The sequence below is a fragment of the Diachasma alloeum genome, unplaced genomic scaffold, assembly GCF_001412515.2.
Source record: "Diachasma alloeum isolate Michigan unplaced genomic scaffold, Dall2.0 Dall_scaffold_00196, whole genome shotgun sequence".
NCBI classification, from domain to species: Eukaryota; Metazoa; Arthropoda; class Insecta; order Hymenoptera; family Braconidae; genus Diachasma; species Diachasma alloeum.
Window position 1 is genome coordinate 1,139,027 of NW_021680361.1, and position 24,122 is coordinate 1,163,148.

The 24,122-nt window shown below is 41.7% G+C and overlaps 2 protein-coding genes and 1 pseudogene across 7 annotated transcripts in view; 2 read left to right on the plus strand and 1 right to left on the minus strand.

Annotated features, from left to right (window-relative positions):
• Positions 1 to 24,122, minus strand: part of LOC107048707 (disks large 1 tumor suppressor protein) — a 616,903-nt gene that overhangs the window by 501,018 nt on the left and 91,763 nt on the right. The gene's annotated exons all lie outside the window — the stretch shown is intronic.
• Positions 9,088 to 10,956, plus strand: LOC107048710 (facilitated trehalose transporter Tret1-like). The gene is made up of 2 exons (XM_015272046.1): positions 9,088 to 9,426; positions 9,494 to 10,956. The coding sequence occupies exons 1-2, from the start codon at positions 9,357 to 9,359 to the stop codon at positions 10,858 to 10,860; spliced, it is 1,437 nt and encodes a 478-aa protein (XP_015127532.1). The 5' UTR covers positions 9,088 to 9,356; the 3' UTR covers positions 10,861 to 10,956.
• Positions 20,074 to 23,479, plus strand: LOC107048720 (annotated as a pseudogene).

The following is a 24,122-nucleotide window of genomic DNA, read 5'->3' on the forward strand; positions in this document are numbered from 1 at the left end:
GGAAAAGCCCAATAAAAGAGTGAGGTAGAGGGAAAAGTGCCTGCAAAGACATGAAATACCTCCAGAAATGTCCGTAAACGTCCGAAATGACGGGAAAAGATCGGGACAAAATAGATAACCGCCCAGAACTAGTGAGTTTTCGTTCCGAAATACTCACTAGATGATCCTGGGGATTTATAGGGGTTTTTTTCTGGATAAGGAAAATTCCTCAAAGAGCCTCCGGAGTAGCCGCCGACCCAAAGAAGGGGGCGCCACATACTCGGAGAAGGAACAAGAGTAGGGAGGACCCCCCACTCTGTACTGCAGAGTATAAAAGGAGCTGCAGAGCTCCCAGAAAACTCTTTTCTGTCGTAAAGGCAGAGGTTGAATAAGCCTCCTGACTGTACGGAAGACTCCCTGGGTTAGAAATGGTACCAAAGAAAGATTTGCTGGATAAGCAAACGGAAGGGGGAGACGAGGAAAAAACCCCTGAGACCTCGGTAGGACCGAAANGTACGGAAGACTCCCTGGGTTAGAAATGGCACCAAAGAAAGATTTGCTGGATAAGCAAACGGAAGGGGGAGACGAGGAAAAAACCCCTGAGACCTCGGTAGGACCGAAAGGTTCAGAAATGGATCCCGAAAAGGGAGGCAAAAAGAAGACGCAGAGGAAACGCACTGGAGAAGTGACGACCTCGGAAAGCAGTGGTGGAGAATCCGAGACTGAAAAAGTCGAGATCAAAACCCGCGAAAAAGGGCCCCCTCTCGGAGGAGGAGAGGGCTAAAAGGCCGATCAGTCCGCTGGCGACGGATTGGAGCCTTCCCTTGCCGAAGGTCAGGCCAGGCCAAGGGGCCGAAAGGTCCTCAGAGGACCTAGCCTCGCGAATGGCAATACTAAAAATCTTCGCTGAAGAAGCGAAGAGGTTAGAGGAACAGCTCCTGACGTCAGGACTGATCGGAGCTGCAGCCCCTCCCCGCAGAGGGCGAGGGAGACCAAAAGGCAGCAAAACCACTAGCCGAAATGCTAGTGGAGCTACGACGCCGACGGAAGGAATTCCGGGCGTGACGGTAACAAACGCCACGCCAACGGCTGAAGAAATACTGGCTCAGGTGCAAAAACTGAGCAGAGAAGTGAGGGGACAATTGGGGCCAGCAATGGCCAACCCTCAACAGAAGATCCGAGAACCAGAGCCTGAGGTTCTGAGGCAGTCTCCCACAAATCCTCCAGGGCGAACAGCTCTAGCAAATGATTATGGGAAAAATGAAAGATACGCACGCCGCAAAGAGCGTCGTAGGCAAGCCTCCGAGTCAAGCACTACGGAGAGCGATTTATACGGCCGCGAGGATCGTAAGAATCGTTATGAGAGCTCTGGCAAAGGCCTGGATTATTTAACCAGGTGGGGCATGTCGTTCTCTGGGCAACCAGATGAAGACGTGGAGGATTTTATCTCCGCAATTGACGATGCGAGAGACGCAATCCGAGTTAGGGAAAGCGATCTCGTGAAGATCCTGAAAGGGGTCCTCAAGGGGAACGCCCTCACGTGGTATCGCCACGTGGAGGTTTTCTCTTGGGAAGACGCGTGCCACGCCCTCCGTGAAAGATTCGGAGCGCTGGATTTCCAGCAGGCGTTGCACAAGGAAATTTCCGACCGCCGGCAAGGCGCGGAGGAAAGTGTAGGAGCGTTCATAGCGAATATGAACGGCTTATTTGGACGCACTCGACCCCTGTGGTCCGAGGAGAAGCAGCTTACGTACATCTACAACAATATGTTGCCGAAGTACATAGTTGGCTACACCCTCGGCCCCGCGTCGAGGCTGAAAGAATTGGAGAGGCACGCTTTACGTCAGGAGAAATTAATTCTCTCCGAGCTGACGTGGCGACCCCCTCCAAAACCAGAACATGCCCTGTGCCCAAGCTTCGCATACCGAGGCCCGAGCTATGTCCAAAAAAGCTCGAGCTTCGTGCAGAGAGACGCGAGGCAGCACAGAGGCTATGAGAAGCCATCTCTGAGGGCACTCGAGATGGAAAAGCACAACGAGCCCATAGAGACTGTAGAAGTCATCTATGACGAGCTCGAATTGCAGGAAACTGAAGCAGCACACGCCTTGCAAAGTCGTGATGCTCCTTCAGGGAGGGGTGGACGTGCTGGTTTTACCAGGCACTTGTTGGTGTGTCGCAATTGCGACCGAGTAGGCCACACGTTCAGGTATTGCACCGCCGAAAGAACCATATTTTGTTACGGATGCGGTGCCAAAGGCGTGCACTTGCCAGAGTGCTCAAAATGCCGTCCAAAAAAGGAGAAACCGGCAGCGTAAATGACGAAAATTCGTCTGCGCCGCCGGAAATCTCGGAGAATTTGGAAAGAAACCCAGTGGAAGAGGCGGAAAATTCCTCAGAAACTGTAGGAAGAGAGATCTCAGGGCAGAATCATAGCCCAGAGGTTGGAAAAACTGCGGTATAAAGGGTAGAAATGCCCGCGGCAGTGGCAGAGGAGTCTCGAGAGAAGGGGAGAGTGGAAAAACTCTCTCTGGAATCCCTGACGGACCCCATTGCATTGTCATCGCCGGAGATAAGCTCTGATCTGGAGTTTATCAATCAGGCGATGAAAGAAGGAAAGACATTTGCCTTTCACGTGAATATCGAAATTCACGGAAGGAAAATACGCGCTCTAGTGGACTCAGGGGCATCTCGTACCTTCGCTGGAGAAGCGGGGATCGAGCTGCTGAGCGAGCTAGGTACCAGTGCGAGAAGAATACCACCGAGAAGAGTTCTAGTGGCGAATAGCCAACTAGAGGTGGTCAAGGAAGCCTCTAAAATACCTCTGGTATTAGGGGGAAGACCCATCACGGTTGAAATTCTTTGGATGGCTTCGCTATCCGAGGATTTCATACTGGGATTGGACTTTTTGAGAGAAGCACGGATGGTCATTGACTTCTTTGACCAATCCTGGTTCTTTAGAGACAAACCTGATGAAACATTCAAGTTTGTCTCAGTGGACCGAGCCTGCCACATAACTGTGTGTAACGGCTTGAGGATACCTGGAGAAGAACAAAATAGCCAACTCCAGAGGCACCTGGATGAAAAAATTCCAGTGCATGAAGGAAGTCCACCGATTTCCAAGTTACCACCCCACAAGATTGACGTGGGAGGGCACGAACCTATCCGACAAAGGGTCAGAGTCGTGTCCGAACACATCAAACTGTCAATGTGGAAGGAAGTAGATGAGATGCTCCGAGATGGAGTCATCAAGCCATCCCAAAGTGACTGGAATAGTCCCGTAGTGATGGTCAAGAAAGCCAGCGGAAAATATCGGTTTTGTATCGATTTCCGCCGGGTTAATGAAGTAACGAAAAAGGATGCTTACCCGGTTGCAAATATGACCGGCATCCTTGATGAGTTACGACAGGCCAATTACATCACGACACTCGATTTGAGTGCCGCGTATTGGCAAATACCGTTGGCGGAGGACTCGAAAGAGATCACTGCCTTCACGGTGCCGGGAAGAGGGTTTTTTCAGTTCGAACGCATGCCGTACGGACTGACAAATGCACCCGCTACCTTCCAAAGAGCCCTGGACAAATTAATCGGTCCAGAGATGTACCCCCACGTGTTCGTCTACTTGGATGATATCATTATCGTCTCAAGGACATTTGAGGAACACCTCACGTGGTTGGGAAAGGCCCTCGATAAATTGAGAGACCACGGTCTCACAATAAATCGAGAAAAGAGTGTTTTCTGTCGTTCCGAGGTGAAATACCTCGGATTCGTCGTGAACAGTCAAGGACTACAAGTCGACCCCGAGAAAACATCGGCAGTCGTGGATTTTCCCGTGCCGAGGAATCTGAAACAGATTCGTCGTTTTCTGGGAATGGCCTCCTGGTATAGACGATTTATACCGGAGTTTGCAACCATAGCTCAACCGCTGACACTTCTGACCAAGAAGAATCAGCCGTGGTTATGGGGAGAACAACAGCAAGACGCCTTCGAAACGCTGAAAAAGCACTTAACGTCGGCTCCAACTCTTGCTTGTCCCGATTTTTCACTGCCGTTTACCCTGCAAACGGATGCGAGCAGTGTGGGACTTGGGGCTGTACTCACGCAAGTCCAGGATGGACAAGAGCGAGTTATAGCTTACGCTAGTCGCTCATTAACAGGCCCCGAAACAAAATACACCGTAACTGAGCAGGAATGCTTAGCCGTTGTGTGGGCCATTATGAAGTTCCGCTGTTACTTGGAGGGCTACCGCTTCACAGTAATAAGGGACCATAGGGCCTTAAGGTGGCTTCATAACATGAAAGACCCGGCTGGAAGGCTAGGGAGATGGAACCTCCGGTTGTTAGAGTACGATTACAAAATCATACACCGGAAGGGCGCGCTTCACCATGTGCCTGACGCCTTGTCACGCGCACCGGAAGGAGCGACGGAGTTGCTCTCGATGGCGGCAGATACGGAAGATAAATGGTATCTCCGGCGCTGTCGAGACGTGGAGAGAATCCCGGGAAAATACCCCACGTGGAAAATTTCCGAAGGATTGTTGTACCACCTGAGGCCGAAAACAATTGCCTCAGTGGACAATCAAGACTTGGACGAGTGGAAATTAGTTCTCCCTCGGGAAATGAGACGTGCCGCAATACGCGAATGCCACGATTTGCCGCAGGCAGGACACCAAGGTGTTGATAAGACCTGCCAACGCTTGGCCAATCAATATTATTGGCCAGCGATGTTTGAGGACGTGATGACGTACGTAAGTGCGTGTCACGAATGCCAGCGCTGCAAAGTGCAACAGCAGGCCCCGATAGGCCAGATAGGACCTCCCGCAATCGAGAAACCCTGGTCGAGAATATCGGCGGATATCATGGGTCCCTTTACGCGTAGTAAAGCAGGACACCAGTATATCCTAGTGATCCAAGACTTCTTTACGAAGTGGATAGAAGTGCGGCCGTTGCGCAAAGCAACCGGTGCGACGATACGGAAAGCATTGGAGGAAACCATTATTTATCGATGGGGAGCTCCACGAGAATTGCTGACCGATAATGGGACCGAGTTCGTGAATAAGGACTTGAGAGAGTTGGCTGCTTCAACTAATATGAAGCACCGAACAACGCCGCCGTATCACCCGCAAGCGAACCCCACTGAAAGAGTGAACCGTTCGCTAAAAGCTATGATACGAGCGTACGTGGATCAGGATCACCGTGATTGGGACTGTCATCTGGATGCATTTCGTTTTGCATATAATACAGCCCAACACAGTTCCCTGAAGGCAACCCCGGCTTTCGTAAATCTCGGGCGAGAGCCAGAGCCAGCGAATTCGCTGCGACGAAAGCTGGAGGGAGAGGTTGAAGTTGAAGAAACTCCAACAGAGGCCTGGGTCGAGCGCATGAAGCGCCATGACACCCTCAGATTGGCCTTTAGGCATGCATTAGCCGAAGCTAATGATCGACAGGCACAACGTTATAACTTGCGCCGAAGGAAGGGAGAATTCGAGGTCGGCGAACTGGTCCTAGTTCGCGGCCACGAGCTGTCGAGTGCTGCAAAGCATCGCTCCGCGTCCTTGAACAAACCGTTCAATGGACCTTTCGTGGTGACCGAGAAACACTCCAGAAACTTTTACCAAGTTTCTGATATGGCGGGTCGTAATACCAAAGACTGTGCTATCGTGGACATGAAGCCCTATAGGGAAGCTTTGGAGGACCCCCCCGACTGAAAAGTCGGAAGGATAGGAATAGTTGCTCCTGGGGGGTTTTTGCTTGAAACGTCTAGGTTTCGGGTCGAAACCTCTCTTAAGGAGGGAGGTATGTAACGAGATTTTCTCGTTACGGGTTGAAATCCCCTTAAAAAGATACATGAACTCTAAAATTGAGACATGAGGCGACATCTAGAGGCGGCTGAAGAAAGCCGCGACTAGATGAACTGAGCGACAAACCGATGAAAGACCTAAGGCATAGCGGTTATGGGTGAAACCGCGACCCCTGGAGGTCTGGAGGACGTTACTAGACTATCGCTATTTTGGAATTCGCCCAGCATGTGCTAGGGGAAAAGGGGCCGACGTACAGGCTGTCCAACTGGGTGATTCCATAGGCTANCCCCCGGGATCCCGTCGGGTTGATTGGTGGGGATAGGGTAACGGAATGACCTATCGTCGCTGAGATATTCAGACTAGGGGAAGAAGGCCCTAGTAAGATTCTGAGTTAGTCGAACGCGGACGCTCGAGCGGGGAAGTCGAAAGGATTTCTCCGAGATATACTGTGGTGTTGGCTTGAAAGATGGCCACGGGAATGGTGGGCGAATAGCTCAGCGCAGCCAGGTGCATAACTGATGGTAGCGAGCGTAGGGGGATGCTCCTGCATCCCCCACAAACGGAAAAAGAGTTATTTCGGAACTCTTAGTGACGACTTTGTTGTTTCCGGCGTTATCCGGCTCGGCGAAACAAATGTCGTGCGCATGGGCCCGTGGGTCTGGAGTAGAGATCGTCCTCCTGTCGACCCGACCATGTGCCGACATTCGAGTACCCGGAGACGGTGACGTGCGATGACCGAAGCGGTAACTGGTGGCCGAGAGTGTGGGTGGTCGTGAAGTGGGTAACAGGGTTCCACTTTGGTCGGATCAGCCTCTCGGCGTCCCAGGCTCTGAGGAGTCCCGGCTGATTCGCATTTAATTCTGAAAACCCTCCCGAGTCGAAATACTCGGGAGGCGAAAGCCTACTGAGAGAGTGAAAAACCCTCCAGGACGAGAGTAAATTCACTTTACATGGATGATTAGGCCGTGAGGCTTAATGTCCAGCCTGAAATAGTGGCTGGTGACGTTTGGCATAAGATACTCCTGGTGGACCTCGCCCACTCTAGCGTGTCACACTGATGCTAGCTGGGCAACCCTTTGCCCGGCCACAAAAGTCCTTTGAGTGGACGAGTTTGCCTCAGAGGCCAGTTTTCGTCGAACCTCCCGTGAAGGTTCGGCTGGCGCCCGACTATTGAGCGATAGAGACGGCTAAAAAGTAGTTTGGATTTTTCCTGGGTGAACAACCCGGGAAAATATCCTTACAGCTTATTTACATGGTCTTGCCTCTCCTTTAGACATTGAAAACCAGTTTTATAATTGATTCGAATATGGAAATTTTCCAGTACATATTCAACAGGAAATCACCAGCAAAATTAGAAGGATCATCTGTGTATCATCAACCGGTCTTCACTCATATCATAAATTTCCATTTGGGTTCCGAGAAATGCCTTCTCCGGACAATTCCAACCGATGAACGGATGAATCGTAACTCATGGAATTGAAGAAGACAAATATACATGAAAAGTAATCATCAGTTCCCCTTTAAACTTCCACCCTAGATGGCTTGATTTTTCATAACTTATAAATATGGCCTTAATAATTTTGAAATATTCTTGGTCATTAAAAACAGATATGGGATAATTTATGATACAAAATTCATCAACTAAGGAATCGAAATGAGGAATGAAAAATATCAAAGGCTGGATGAATTACAGACAATCAGCAGAAGGATCTTTTTATTCAACTCTTTTAGAATTTTGCTCATTTCGTAGGGCGGAGCAAGGCCCTTCCTGCTCAATCCAGCAAGAAATTCTGCTCGATGTACTTGATATATAGGCCAGTGCCAGAGCACATGATCAAAATCTTCCGGATTATCACATTCACAAGACGATGACTCTCTGATTCTAATCCTTTTCAAGCAGCTGGCTTGGTGATGATGATTAGCCCTAGCCCTATTAATCCATGTAATGGTTCTCCGTGAAAGATTATTATGACGAACATACCATCGTTTCTTACTTTCTTTATAATACAATCTAAAATATTCAGACCAATTATCTTTATTTCTATGATTCCTAAGTTCCGCTACTTTGTCTGCTGTGATGGTGTGAGCCTCCCTCCTGAACCCCTCTGTGAAGTCAGAGAAGGCAAGCTTCACTCCGTTATCGGGTGGTTGAGTTGTAGCGTCATCCGCCAGGCGATCAGCCTCCTCATTTCCATCAACACCCACGTGAGATGGAATCCACGTAAATTTGATAAGATTTGGCGATGTGTTGAGGGTGGACAATTCTTTACATCTCTTTTTAACATCCAGTACATACTTATTTGCTCTAATGTTCATAATTGGTTTTGACAGATATTGAAGAGTACTGAGCGAGTCACTAACAATGCAAAAACTGTGTTCAGAATGATCGATTACTATTTTCATAGCTTCGGAAAGTGCCAAGCGTTCGGCGGTATAGATAGAAGCAACAGGGTTCAGACTAAGACTTGTTTTGATATCAAAATGAGGACAGTAGTAGACCACTCTTTCTTAAAAGTTTAATAAATACGTAGTTTAATGGAATGTTGTAGTCAGGGTGAGTATTTCAAACAAAACAAAATTTAAACAAATATATATATAAAACTTGAAAAAAATATATTTTTGTCGATTTTTTAGAGATAAAAAAGAGATGCATAATTTTCGATCCTAAACAAAAATTATCCGTATTGCTAAGGTTAGGGTTATCCCTGACAAAGCAGATTTCTGACAAGAAAGCTAACATCCTTTTTTCAGAGCGATAGCATAATTCTCAAACATAACGTAACCAAAATAATAATCCGTGATCTATGATTCACTAATCTTCCGTTAAGATCATCCATGTGTGTAATAGGAAACATGTTATTATAATAGTATTTTTTCAGTATCGCAGTGGAATAGAGAATCATTAATTTTCCACTTCCATCACACCATCTATGTTTAGCAATTCAGTGATAATTCTAAAACGTGGAAGTGCTTAATATTCATTACCGCAATCTTTTCATCTAATCTCAGTTTAATTATCCACGAATAACAGAGATGAGTATCCGAGTCAGTGTGGATGATTGCGAACAGCAGTACAGTTTGGAAATAATGTCACAGTTGAAGGATAAATTCTGAGGAGAAAAAAGAAACTTTTGAGAATGGCTAGAGAGACATGCGATTCGAGTAAGCATTACGGCTAAGGATGAAGCTTAATAGATCGTAAGCTGCTCTCGAGATGCAGAAACTTTGTATCACATGTCTATCGAACTACGGGAGTGGGAGTATGATTGTCCGATTAGATGATGAAGTCGTGTGAAGGATTCATATAAAGACAAGCGCAACACACAACGACAAATAATACTTGGTAATAGGTTTGGTCTCATATACACGTCAGATTTACGACGTCAGATTACACGTATCACTTGTCCAAGTGCTCAGTTATTTTCATAAAGAAGCTAAAGACGCATTCACACAGTACGTCGGTCATCAGTAGTGAGACCAAACCGCTAATAGCTGTTCTCCACGGTGCATCGGGGCTAATTCGTATTGTAACATATTGAGAAAGACTTCATGGTTGATGAGATCGACCAGATGAATCAGCATGTCCACAACGGAGACTAGTAAGACAAAAAAAACGAGAGTTTGGTCGCAATGGCTGGCGGCATCAACAAGTAAGTCGGTTTATAGAAGAAAGATGCATAGAATATCATATTCAGGGACATATCATTTATCTTGCAGTTCATCTCCTTGCAATACTGGATGGACTAGTTTGTGGATGGGTTTCGCCCTACTTGGCAAAACTGACAGCTGGAACTGAATCATTGAAAATCACCAATGATGAAGCATCGTGGATTGCCTCACTGAGTCGTGTGTCTCAACTACTGGGTTCGATCCTTGCAGCTGTCATTGTATACAAAATCGGGGCTAAGAAGGCGGTTTTTTTCGCCGGGGTTCCTTATGTCATCGGATGGTCGTGCTTCTTAATCCAAGAGTCAGTTTTGTCCATTTACATCGCCAGGATAATCAACGGTTTCGCTATAGGGATGTTTCTGAGCACTTTCCCGCTTTATATCGGCGAAATTTCCAAACCAAAGATCAGAGGTGCCCTCATAAGTGCAATCGCCCAGGGAGCAGGCATTGGAAGTCTATTGGGGAATTGCTTGGGTGCATATCTACCTATGACGACCTTTGCTATTATAGGCCTTATAATGAGTATCGTTTTCTTGCTTTCTTTCTACCTTATTCCGGATAGTTCACATTACCTAGTTAAGAGGAACAAGCTTAAGGAAGCAGAAAAATCGTTGAAGTGGTACAATCGTCAAAAAGATGTGGGAGATGAGCTGGGCGCATTGATAGCATACATAGGAAAACCGCAGAAATTATCTCGGAAAGAGGCATTCAAGCAAATCTTAATACCTCTGAATAGAAAACTTTTGATCATAATTCTCTGTATTCTCGTCTTCACGAATCTCAGTGGCGTCTTCGTAATCCAAATGTACATGGAAATCCTTTTAACGGCTCTCAAGATTAAGATCATCTCTCCATCTCTGGTCGTGATATGTGTGGGAATAGTTGCAATCATTAGCGGTCTTCTGACCATGTACACGAATGATCACTTTGGGAGACGAACTATGCTTGCAGTTTCTGCCCTGGGGGTTTCCGTTACATTCTTTCTCATAGGTGCTAAATTTCTGTTGGTCAACCGTGGTTATGATATTTCGAGTGTTCAATGGTTAATTATTGCCGAATTCATGATATACATATTCTTTGTAAATGTCGGAATCGTGAATATTCCATACTGCCTCTTGAGCGAAATTTTTCCGACAGAATTCAAAGAGATTGGCGCATCCACGGCGAATGTTGTGAGCTCTATTGCAGCATTCGTCGCAGGTAAAAGCTATCAGTCTGTATTAGATGCTACCTCCGAAGAATTCATATTCTTCTTCTATGGTTCTATTTTATTCTTTATGTTCATCTATACGATTCTTGTTGTCCCAGAAACGAAGGGTAAGTCGCTTCAAGAAATTCAGAACATGTTTACACAGAAAAATAAACGAATGTCGAATTCAAGAAATGATTCATTAATCGCTACATCGCCAAGGTAGCGATTTCGGCCTTTCTCGTACTTCATACACTGATAGACTGCTTCATTTATTCCAAACGAAATTCGTTAACTATTAACGAATGGTAGAGTTGAATATGACCAAATGAATATTCGTTAATAGTGAATGAATGGTTCACTTGAAAAGTGAAAATCGAGTCAAACAAGGCACCTCAAATATGCATTTGTTAACTATTAATGAATGAACGTTTGGTGAGACCGAATAGACCCGCGTCTTCAATCAAATCCATACGTTAACAATAACTAATCCTTTGTATCAGTGTAAAAATAATTAAAAAATGGTTCGTAACTTTGATTTTACGAAAGACGAAGATTGTAATAGGAACATCATGTCCGTGAAGAACAACCTAGTTCTAATTTTCTGAATATGTTACGAAATAGTTAGGACTCCTCATATTCGTCTCATTCAGTCTAAACATTAACATCATACCGATTATATTTAATATATATTGTGACAGGTTTTTCCCATCATGGCTATAAAATTTTCTGACACTCACAACTTGTTATTTTTTTGCCGGAACCCAAAACCAGTTTCAGACCAATAATTCAATTATGATAATATTCAACTATCAATAAATCCAATTTTGCAATAATTATCAGCGGAATCGGATAGAAAAATCAGATGCGTGTCATCAACCGGTTTTTATTTTGATTGCGGAGATTCTCTGCAGTTATTCATGCAAGGACGTCCAAGAACGTCTCGAGAACATTCATTAGAAGTAATATTGTCGAGTGCCTTGAAGAAAACAACTTCAATCACTATGTAGCATCGTACTGCCACGTGGATCTGACAGGAAAGTTTCAATGAGAGAAGAAATAAATAAAGTGAAGAAAATAGGGAAAACTCGCGCTCTAGCTTCCCAACCTCCCTCGTAAAAGCACGCAGTAGAGCATTCCGTACAGTAGACTCCCTTTATAGTCGCACTCATGAGGGAATAGGGGAAGCAAATTTGAAGAATCCGACTGTATTTCGCTATCCCCACCACGCGCTCATGCGGGGCGAGATTTCTGAGAACTGGAGCCATAAAATTCAAATACTAAGGATTTAATTTTCCTTTTATTAAATTGAGTGCTTTATGAAATAATTATAATCATTCACCCAAAAATAAGTCGTCCTGAATCAAGCCGAAAAATCGGTCGTAATTAAGTCGTACTGAATCAAGTCAGACTCGGACAGATACAAACCGGAATATCGGTCTGATTCAAGTCGAAATTCGTTCAAAAAAATTAGTGGAAACTGTACATTTCAATTCAGTTATTGCATGAAAATTTATTAAAATCAAGAAAATTCTAGTAAGTAACAGTCTGAAATTTTTAATAAATTGAAAATATTGCGTAATTTCGTACTGGATACTCATTTTCGGTTTGATAATTCAAGTTAAATGAGCAATTCTCATTTTTTTTTTGTCTAAAAAATCTAGAATTTCATTAATTTTTCAGCCATAATGCCCTGCGTGTTCGAAAATTTTCTACGATTTTGGAGCACAAGCGGCATTCTATTGGATTATTTCCTCATCTGAATTTCGACCGTTAGAAATATTGACGTTCTTGCGGCATAAAGCCATATTCATACCAGATCTTCATTTCTTTATTTTCTTTATTCTGATTTATTATCTAATTCACCTTATCCCAACAAACCTACGATTTTGGAGCGCAAGAGGTATTCTATTAGATTACTCCTTCATCTGAATTTCGACCGATAGAAATATTTACGTTTTTGCGGCAAAAAGCCATATTTATACCAGATCTTCATTTATTTATTTTCTTTATTCTGATTTATTATCTAATTCACCCTATCCCAACAAAAAGAGGACCTCTCTCAATAACAGTCAAGAGGGAACTGAATTTCATGATCGAAAAATCATATTTACAGTTTTTCATTTTTCGGCTTTCCTGGAATTGCGAGACAATGCCTCCTCGAATCGGGTATATAATATTTCGGAACCAGGAATCTGGGATCCTATATTCTGAAATCCGGAATATTATATCTTCAATTCCGGAACAATATTCCGAAGACTTCTTCGCATTGAAATACATTGCGTCTATAAGGGATGGCATGTACTGACGACGTGACGTCCAAATTTAAGTAAATTTAAGTAAATTAATTTCATTTTTCAATTTAATTAATAATTTTTAGTAAATTAAAATCGTGAGGGGTGTTCACAAGACTCAAACGAGACTTTACTTTGAAGTGATCGTCTCGGTCTTCGTGAACACGGAGACTTTTGGTCTTGCCACAGTCCCAAAAGAGGCAGTATCGGCTCTTCTCGTGATGACTCACAGTCAGTTTAGCTCATCTCGGTCTCAAGTTTTTCGTGCTTCTTCAATGTAAACTCTCGGTTAAAATCTGTCGTCTCGTCTCGGTCTTTTACACATAAAAAACGCGAAAAACTTGAAACCGAGATGGGATAAATTGACTGTGAGCCATCATGAGAAGAGCCGATACTGCCTCTTTTGAGATTGTGACGATAGCGAGAGTATCCGTGATCACCAAGACCAACACGATCCCTCCAAAGTGAAGTCTCGTTTTAGTCTCGTGGGCAGCCCCAATTAAAATCGAACGGCACGCCGTCAGTACATGCCATCTCTTATAGAGGCAACATATTTTAATGCGAGGAAGTCCCCGGAATATAATTCCGAAATTGATAATAAAATATTCGGATTCCGAAATATTATTCTGGATTCTGGCAATATATTATTACGGGTTCCGGTATATTATTTCGGATTCCAGAATATAAGATCCCGGATTCCGGAATACAGATATTCCTGATTCCGGGATATTATATACCCAATTCAGGAATCTTTTTTTTCCGTGTAGAGTGTTTACCCCGAGGCATGTGGGTACTAGAATGGGGTAAGCGACCGAGGGACGAAAAATCATTATGAGCGAAAATACGACTATAACGCGTACGACTATAACGGGAGTCTACTATGGCGTGGGGCATGGGGCTCGCTGGTAACCACAGCTGGAATCGCTTCGCAAGTGTATCCCATACGCACCTCCACACAGCATCCTTTTATGTCGACAAGATTATGGCAGATTTCGCAATAAGTTTTATAGGTTTCATTGAAATATCAAGTACAAAAAGTGACAGTCAGAAAGAAATGCAGAATTGTGAATAAAATGGAGTAGAAAATTTTCAGAATATGAAAATTTGGTATTGAGTTTTGGATGCCCTAACTTTACTCCAGACGTTCTGATTGAGTGACAAAATAGCATTGAATAAAAATACTCGTAACCATTTTTCTACATGATTACGACTTTTGTAGATCGACTGAACCTCCCTCAATTCCTCGAATTTTCATATTTATTCCCTATTATTGTTCATTGACTAATCAAAATCTCAGATCTGAAGAGAAATAGTGGAATCTTGATAGTTACTATGGTATGAAAAACCTTTCTTCTGTGGGGAAAAGCAATAGCTGCAAAAACCGGATAAAACCTCGATCGAATTTTCATTCTTACCGCGAAGAACTTCACAATGTGTTCAAATATATTGTATTAACAAATGCGGGGATTGACCCTCTGTAGCACAGCAGTATTGAGTGGTGAGCCCGCTACGCTCCTTACAGTAACTATCACCGTAATGTATAATCTCGCATGACAAACCCGCAACAAAGTGACTAGGCAGTTTATTATTTTTCTTATTATTTTGTATGTTTCATTAGAGAGCAATTCTATGAATTATCAATTTGAATAATATTTTTTTGACACTGCTGCTACGTTCACCTCGTGTCAAAAAGTCCCTTTTCGTTTAGTTGTTAACGAAAAAAGGCATAGTTTGCTACTCGTTGAACGTAACATCACTGGCAAAAAGTATTCGACATATGTGAGACAGGAATTTTCAGATCATGTGATTGACAGCCCTCGGTTTCACCTCGAGCCGCCAACTTCACAAGTGTAGAAGTTCCACCTCACTCGTATTGAAATATACTATTTCCCGTTTATAATCGATGTATAGATCGTATAATTATTCATATTGTGACTTGAAAATAGTATTAATAAATTTAATTTAAGTAATTCTGTGATGAAAAGAAATATCGATATTGATGAATACTCGAAATTTAATACTGCAAGGTAACGGGCCTATAATTTCTAACATATTCTTCATTTATGAATTAAAGAAAATATCATCTTGAAGACTGAATACTCTCACAATGCGTTGCACACAATAAATACGAATTTATTCAGTACGATATGACTTCAATTTTAAATGAAATATCACAATTAATAATTCGAGGCGAGTGAATAAGATGTTCATTATGCGTATCGGAGTTATACGAAACTACTACCAACGTCCGATTCTCATCTCTTCATTCAATTCGAATAGCAAATCCCAAGATCAGAGGTGGTCTCATCGGTCTAGTAGGCCTGGGATCAGCCATTGGATACCAATTGGGAAATTTGATGGGGGCATATCTACGTACGAAGAACTTTGCCACTACAAATCTTGTATCGACGGAACGATACTTCTGAGCTAACAATTAAGATCACTCAGATGAATTCAAGACTAATATTTTATTTTTTAATTTATAGGCTAAAATTGAATTGTAGATTTTTTTGTTTTTAGATTGAATTATTTAATTAAATTTGTAGTATTTACAGTTTCATTGTTTTGCTTTTGTTTTGCTAACAATTTCTGACTGTTATGTGTAATTTAAAAGTACAATCTCAGTGGTTGCTTGATTTTAGAAGAACAATTATTTCGTTGTTTTCTGACTTATTCCATCGATGAAATCATGTTTGAATGACTGGTTGAATTCATAAAAGAAATTCAATGTTTGCTTGAGTTAATTTTCGATTGGAAAATGATTTAAAATTCAGTTGAGTATTTCACAGGGATATTTTCAGTATGACTGGGCGAACGTTTGTGTATTTGGGTTGACAACTGGTCAAGTACTGACTATTCTCCCTTCCGCGTGCTGCTGTGACGCGTCCCTCAGGATAGGTTTCAGGTATAAATCCCATTGCAGGGGCGTTTTCAAGTATTAAATACATTCTTACATAAGGTGGACAAGTTAGCGACAGTTTTTCTGTTCAACTCAAGCCCGAGAAATACTCAAATGTTACAATTGATGAAATATTCATAAATTAACTCATAATTCGTGAGCTCATTATAAATTAGCCCCATTTAAATAACATTCTCAAATTTTGGATGAAATTCTTCTTGAAAGACAATTAATTTTTCATGGGGTACGGAACAAATCTCATACTCAGTGCTATTTTCATGGTTACCTTCCTTTTCTTTCCGGATAGTCCGCAGTATCTTGTTTAAAAAAACGATATCGAGAGGGCGGAAAAATCACTAAAATGGTACAGTTGTCAGAAAGATGTGACAGCTAAGCTAGAAGCAGTAGAGTCTTCATGGGAAAACCACAGAAATTAACACTCAACGAGTCATTGAAACGATTATCAACTCCGCTGAATCGAAAAACATTTTTTTTTAACTTCTCGATTCGAAGGGAAGAAATTATTGTAATGACCCCGAAAATCGAATGTGGAATTTCGATGATTTCTCCACATTTCTCGACCTCCGGAATCATCCTGATACATTTTTGAAGACATGTCTGTATGTGTGTGTGTGTGTGTGTGTGTGTGTGTATGTGTACATATGTGACCAAAATTTTGTCCAACGATATCTCCTGAACGACTGAAGCAATTGATTTTTTTCTTCTTTCAAACGATGCATGTTCATGTAACTTAGAACTGATTAGTTTATGAAAATAATTGACTCAGCGGTTTTCTATTTATCCGTATAAAACTTGTAAAAAAATGCCAAAAAGCGTTAATTTCATAAAAATTCGACCATTTTACCTAAGGTAACGATGGGATTTTAATTAATTTTGTGTAATCGATGCGTCTCCACATAACTCGATTCTCGTTGGATTTTGAGCGAAATCGCCTCAGTGGTTGTTGAGTTTTTGAAATAAAACTTCCGAATTTTGCAATTAAAAAAAGGCAAAGTTGGAAAATTTTAGAGTGGGTTAACTTTGAAGTTGCAAAATTTTGAAGTGGGTCAACTTTTTACTTTTATAAAAAAACTTTGGAATTTTGCGATTTGAAAAAGGGAAGAGTTGGGGAAAAAAGTTGAAAAATTGTGGAGTGGGTCAACTTTGAAGTTGAGAAAATTTTGAAGTGGGTCAAATTTGATGTTGACGAATTTTGAAGTGAGTTTGGCATTGAAGTTCGAAAAGTTTGGAGTGGGTCAACTTTAAAATTGAAAAATTTTGGAGTTGACAATTTTTCAACTTTAAAGTTAACCCACTCAAGTTGAAAAGCAATGGGAGCGAGCGAAGCGAGCGACCAACAACCCAGACCAATTTTTGCAATTTCTTTTTCATTTGAAATTCCTGAAATTCGGAAAAATGAAAACACTGAAAATTGATAGAATAGAATAAAGAAAGAAATCAACAAATGTAAAAACCTCATTTTTATATCTTTCCACTTCAAAGGAAGGTTATTATGAGAATGGTGTGTTTTCCTCTTGCAATCGAAGTTTTTTGAAATAGAATTGCAACGGATCCATTCGGAAGCATACTACCAATGGAATTGGCAGAAATGAAGGAATGTCAAGACTAATAACGCGTTAAGTAAGGGTCACATGCCTTCTGTCGGATAGGCTCGGCCCCCTGCTTGTTTTTTTAAAGAACAGAAAAAGAGGAATCTGTCGGGAAGTTATTGGTTCGACCCATAATGGGTCACACTCAATTCCACCAATCTCTACCGGTCACACCCCAACGAGAGAGCGAGCGAAGCGAGCGACTGGGCCTGATTTTTTACTTTGGTGTTATCGAAGTATTTTTTCTCGATTTGACACCCACACCTGCTTTGCCTCTCCCTCCTCTCTTATCTCTCATGTTTTTCCCCCCTCTGCGTTACCATGGGCCGACTTCCCCCACTGCACCCATCTGGCCTGGACTGAGGGAAACCATGGAAGACCTCAGTCATGCAGCCGGCCGATAATGCTCAATGGGCACAGTGGTTCTCTACATTCGTGCCTAGTGACTGTAGTCCCACGCGGTTAAGTGTGCCTAAGCGGACACCCATCCAAGTACTGGGCAGACTGAACGCTGTTTAGCTTGGATGACCGCCGGAGCCACACACTCCCCGCGTGATCACTGCAGCCTACAATCGAAAAACATTAGGGATTGTAATCTAGAAATACTTTGACGACTCTGAACATTAATGTCATAGCTCCCTCTCTAGTCGTGGTATGCGTGAGTGTAAAAGCTGTTATTGGAGGTCTTCTGGTGATAAACAACAATGAGGATGTCCGTCAACTTCGTCCTCATAGGTGTCAATTATCTATTGCTCAGACGTGATTATAACATTTCTAATTTCCAATGGTTCATAATCGCGGAATTCATGTTGTTCATTTTCTTCCTGAATATCGAACTTTCGCATATTCCTAGCTGTCTTTTGAGCGAACTTCTCTCATCAAAACTGAAAGATATTGGCGCATGCATAGCCAAGTATAAGAGGGTTTTAAGCGCTTTATCTGCATTTCTCCCAACCAAAAGATGTCGACCTATATTAGATACTACATCCGAAGAATTCATATTCTTCTCACATGCTTTTCTTGTATTTCTCATGTTCGTTTATACCATAGTCATGATTCCTGAAACAAAGGGAAAGTCTTCAAGAGCTCCAGACAATGTTGATGAAGAAAAAAGAACCAATGCTTATTATGGAAACTTATCAATCCAGTGGGAACGATTGATGTATATTCTTACTCTAGCAAGTTGTCATCATAATGATACATATTAAAAATGTTTTTCCATCTCCATTTAAGATTTCTATAATGCGTTTCGCTGAACTGTTGAAAATTTTTTATTGAAATTTCTGGTAAACCTAGTGGAAACTTAAATCAAGTCACCCTTTTACTGAAATTTTATATAGTGTCGTCATTTGGAATTCATAATTTAGTGAAAACATCGGAGTTATTCGAAATTTCAGCTCAATTATTTCATGAAAATCGATAGGAATCAGAAAAATTAAACTCTATACCTTCTTGAATTTTCAATTCATTGACTTTTATTGAAAGTTTAAGCAAGTTAGCGAATTCTCTTTTTCTTGCTATTGAAAATCCAAGGAATTGAAAAGGTGGAAAATGAGGCTAGCCAAAGAAACAAATTATAGACCCTCGCTATAGTCGCACTCGTTACAGTCCCATTTCTCCTCATACTATCCACAGGCCCCGGAATAAACACTGTAACGTTATCTTCGAGGAAGTATTCTCTGTCTAATCCAGGAAAGCCAATACATATTATAAAATACTCTAGATATGAATTTTCAATCATGAAATTCAGTTCCCTCTAGACTGGCATGGAGAGAGATTCTAGTTTTGTTGACATAAGGTGAATTGGATAATGAATCAGAATAAAGAAAATAGAGAACTGAGGTGAATCTTAAAACCAGAAAACCAAAACCACGTTGATAATAAAAAAAGTTTCTTGATAAAAAAATTCGGTTAACTAAAAAAGTATTGACGTAAAGTATCAAAATTAACTAAATATGTATTGAAATGTTAACATAATGATTAAAATTCTATACTAATGCGTTAAATTCAGTAAAACGAAAATTAAATGCTTAGTATTTTTATTTTATGGCTTCAATTATTCGAAATATTGCCCGCGTGAGCGCCTAATGGGGGTAGTAAAATGCAGACGCATTCTCCGAATTCGCTCCTCCTACTCCCTCAAAAAAAATGGATCGCAGTCAAATCATTAGAAATTTTCCTTAAAAGAGTTTCATCAAATGGTTATAGTAAATGCCTAGTTGTCTGCTGTCATCAAAAAAAATTTACTGCCACACTATTGTATTTTTTAATGAAAAACATACCTCAAACATCTCATTCCTGGATTTGAACTGCCTAGTTTCTCAGACACGGAGAAAACTGTCTTATCGTCAAATGACGGATTCTTCAATTTCATTCACACGTTGAACTGGCCTTAATGATTTTCTGCCTTGAAAAGCAAGTCTTCAGGTGCTATACTGCAACGTTATCAGATCTTGCAAATGAACAAAGCTGAATCATTAACCATCAACAGTGACATTATCAAATACGACTTGCCTACTGAGTAAAAATCATTACTATATGGGAGTTGATGATATATATACCAGCCAAGGACAACAAGCACCACTTTCAGGTTTAAAACAGCAACACATACTATATTATCTATTCACCTTCCGGCCGGATCATCCACGGATGAGTTAGAAAACGTGTTATTATAACAGGATTTTGGTAAGTGTTGCATTAGATTGGAGAATGAGAAATTTTTCTCTTCCATTACAACATCTATGTTTGACGATGCAGTGTCAATCCTAAAATCTGGAAGTAGTTCGCACTGATCACCGCAATCATTCCATCTGAGTTCGGTTCAGTTGTACACGAATAATTGCAGAGATGAATATCCGAGTCAGTTGCATATGACATATACGAAACGGCAAAGAAGAGTGTGGACAGTTGTAAACAGCAGTTCAGTTTGGAGATCATGTAACTGTTGAGGAACAGATAAAGAACGATGTGATTTAATTTGATTTGATTATCTCGGTAAGTAATAAAGTTGGATACAGCGAAAGCTATTCTCGGATTGCAAACACTCATCATCATTTGTTCTTCGAACAAAAGAAGTGAGACTATTATTGCCTGATGAAGCACAGCAGCGTATGCTGGTAGATGGTGAGATGGTTCGATGGATTGACAGAAGCACCAGCATAACTCGAATCGACAGGTAATATTTGACAATACGTGGAGCTCTTCTACACACGTCATATTTGAGATGTCAAAACTAACATATCACTTGTCAATATGTTTAGTCAGTCGCTTAAGCACAAATTAAGAACGAAACGTGGAAGCAAACTAATACGTCAGGACACGCTGTAACGGAGCTAGTTCATATCGTAACATATTTTGAAAAGTTCCATGATTGATGAGATTGATCAGATGAATCAACATGTCCACGAGGGAGAGTAATACGAAAAAAAAATCAAGAGTTTGGTCTCAATGGCTGGCTGCATAAATACGTAAGTTAGTTGACAGAAGAAGCATTCTCAATATATTCAAATACTAATCATTCATCTTGCAGTCCTTCTTCTAGCTTTTCTGGACGGACTAGTCATTGGATGGACATCGCCGTACTTGGCGAAACTGACAACCGGAGCAAAATCATTGAAAATCACCAATGATGAAGCATCGTGGATTGCCTCACTTTTTCGCGCGTCCCAACCACTGTGCTCGATCTTTGCAGCTGCGATCATACACAGAATCGGAACTAAAAAGGCAATCCTTCTTGCCGGCATTCCGCATGCTATTGGATGGTCATGCTTCTTAATCAAAGAGTCAGTTTCATCAATTTATGTAGCAAGAACAGTCAGCGGTTTCGGTATAGGGATATTTTGCAGCTCTTTTCCGCTTTATATCGGGGAAATAGGGAGTCCAAAGATCAGAGGTGCCCTTGTAGGTGCCGTAGCCCAGGGAACAGACTTTGGATGTCTAATAGGGAATTGTTTAGGTGCATATTTATCGATGAGGACCTTCGATATTATAGGCCTTGCAATGAGTATCATTTTCTTGTTATCTCTCCACTCAATTCCTGATAGTTCACATTATCTAGTTAGGAGGAATAGAATTGAGAAAGCGGTAGAATCATTGAAGTGGTACAATCGCTATAAAGCCGTAAAAGTTGAGCTCGGCTCACTGATAGCATACATAGGAATATGACAGAAATTATCTTTTAAGGAAAGGTCCAAGCAACTTTTCACACCATCAAATCAAAAACTCTTGATAATAATCCTTTGTATTTACGTCATCATGCATCTCAGTGGCGCTAACATAGTTCCAATGTACCTGGAAATTTTGTTAATATCTCTCAAGGTTCATATCATATCTACGTCTTTAGTTGTGGTATATGTAGGGATAGTGGCAATCATTGGCAGTCTTTTAACAATATATACAAATGATCACTTAGGGAGACGAACCATGCTTGCTATTTCTGCCCTGGGCGTGTCTGTCGTCTTTGTTCTCACATGTATCACATTTCTGTTGGTCAACCATGGTTATAATACTTTCAGGGTTGAATGGTTAATTATTGCTGAATTTATGCTGTACATATTCTTTATTAATATCGGAATCGCGATTATCCCAGGTTGTCTCCTAAGTGAAATTTTTCCAACCGAAGTCAAAGAAATTGGCACATGCGCCGCCAATTGTGAGTGCCTTAGCATCATTCGCTAAAGGTAAAACCTATCAGCTTCTCTTAGATGCTACATCCGAAGAGTTTCTGTTCTTCCACTATGCTTCGATTTTATTTTCGTCACTGAGGCCCGAAAAATGTGCGCTTACGGGGGCTGTGTTGAGAGGGGGTAAATGGCGTTTAGCATACCAGGTCTGTAAAACGAGGTACAGATATGGTAAGTGAGACTTACCAGTCCTTGGTCCGAAAATTCATACAGTTTCTAGATGGGTAACCCACAAAACATTCGTAGGAATACAACATAAAGTGAGCCATTACAATGGTCGCTTACATGAAAACTCGGCGGATCGTACAATCCACTGAGATGCGCCCCCGCCACTGCCGATGGTCTCAATAGTAGTGATTTGCTAGGGAGTAAGTCGCCATATTGGGGTTATATGGTTATACCGCATCGACTGCATTTTATTTCGAATAGATTATATATATTTTTGAATGTTCTTGACAGAATTTAGAATGTTCTTGACAAGCGGAGTTTTTTTGTTCAATGTTTTTGGTCGACAGAAAAGAAAAATGAAATTTAAAGAAATAGCAGTTTATTTTTGGAGCAATAAATAATCCCCCACCCCTTCCGTTGCCGTTTAGCTCGACGGTGAGTCTTTTCCGCTGGTTTGAGAGAATTTTCCTTGAAAAATTTGGGGGAGTAGGGGGTGGGATTGTTCAACGAGGATTCTCAATGTACGACCCCCCCCCTCAATCCCCCGAATTTTTGAAAAAACTCGCTATAGTTTCCGAGATATTCTTGAAAAACTCACAGGCAATTTAGATTTTTATCTACTTTGTCATGTAAGTATTTTTTTTTATTTTGTCATTTATTTTTTCTTCAGTGGGGAGGGCTTCGCCCCCCCCAAACCCCCCGCCGGGGCCTGCGACCCCAGGACCCCGCTTCTGCACCTCCACCCCACCCCACCCCCTCCCCTTCATCGGGCCTTCGTGACAAAAAATAGTATATATCATACGGACCGTGACGTCGGTTTGCGATTCGTGTGAGTTAGCAGCACTCGGCAGTCGGTAAGACAGGACTCGGCTCGCCTTCGGCGAGCCTCGTCACTGCCTTACCGACGCCTCGTGCTGCTAACTTCACACTCATCGAAAACCTCCGTCTACGGTCCTAATGACACAATATACTATTTTGTTGTTCGTCTACACGATTGCTGCAGTCCCGGAAACAAAGGGCAAGTCGCTGAAAGAAATTCAGGATATGTTCAGACAGAAACATGAACGAATATCGAATTCAGAGAATTATTCACCTGTTGAAAACGTGACGACTCAAGCTACTTTATCAAGTTAGTGAGATATAATCATAACGTTGAGTAAACACTTGAAAAATCCGAATATCAAAAGTTCTCTCCCTTCGCTCAGTTAGATCGCGCTTTTTGGGCCTAATGATATAAAATATTGTGTCACACGGCGATAAAAGTATTATCTGACTCATGTGATTACAATCCTCGTTATCGGCTCAGGTTATAAAGTCGCATTTATCAAATAATGCTTTTATTGTCTGATGAAATAATGTACTAGTAATCTACTGCGAAAAGTGCTTTTTCATTTACTCGTAAACGAAGAGTCATTTCATTTACTTATAAACGAAAAAAGGCACAGTTCGCAACTCTTTAAACGTAACATGACAGACAAAAAATACAGTTCGACATATGTGCGACGGGGATTTTTCAGCTCGTGTGTTTGGTGCCCGTCGCACTTAAATCGAAATATACTATACAATCATCCTATTCGTAAGATTCTTCATTACTTTCTTTGTTTACGCATTTCCATTTTATTGATCAACTTTTATTGACCATCGGTCATACCCAAAGTGTGCACCATCCGATGGCCCAATAAGTACATCTTTGACAGGATCAGCTTCTTTATGATACCTCGCGAACAAACAGAGGGGACTTACCGAATATTAGTTGAATTATTATTCGATGCAAACTGCTCAATGAGTGCAATTATTATCATGCCATATTCATTATATACACGAGCTACGGAAAA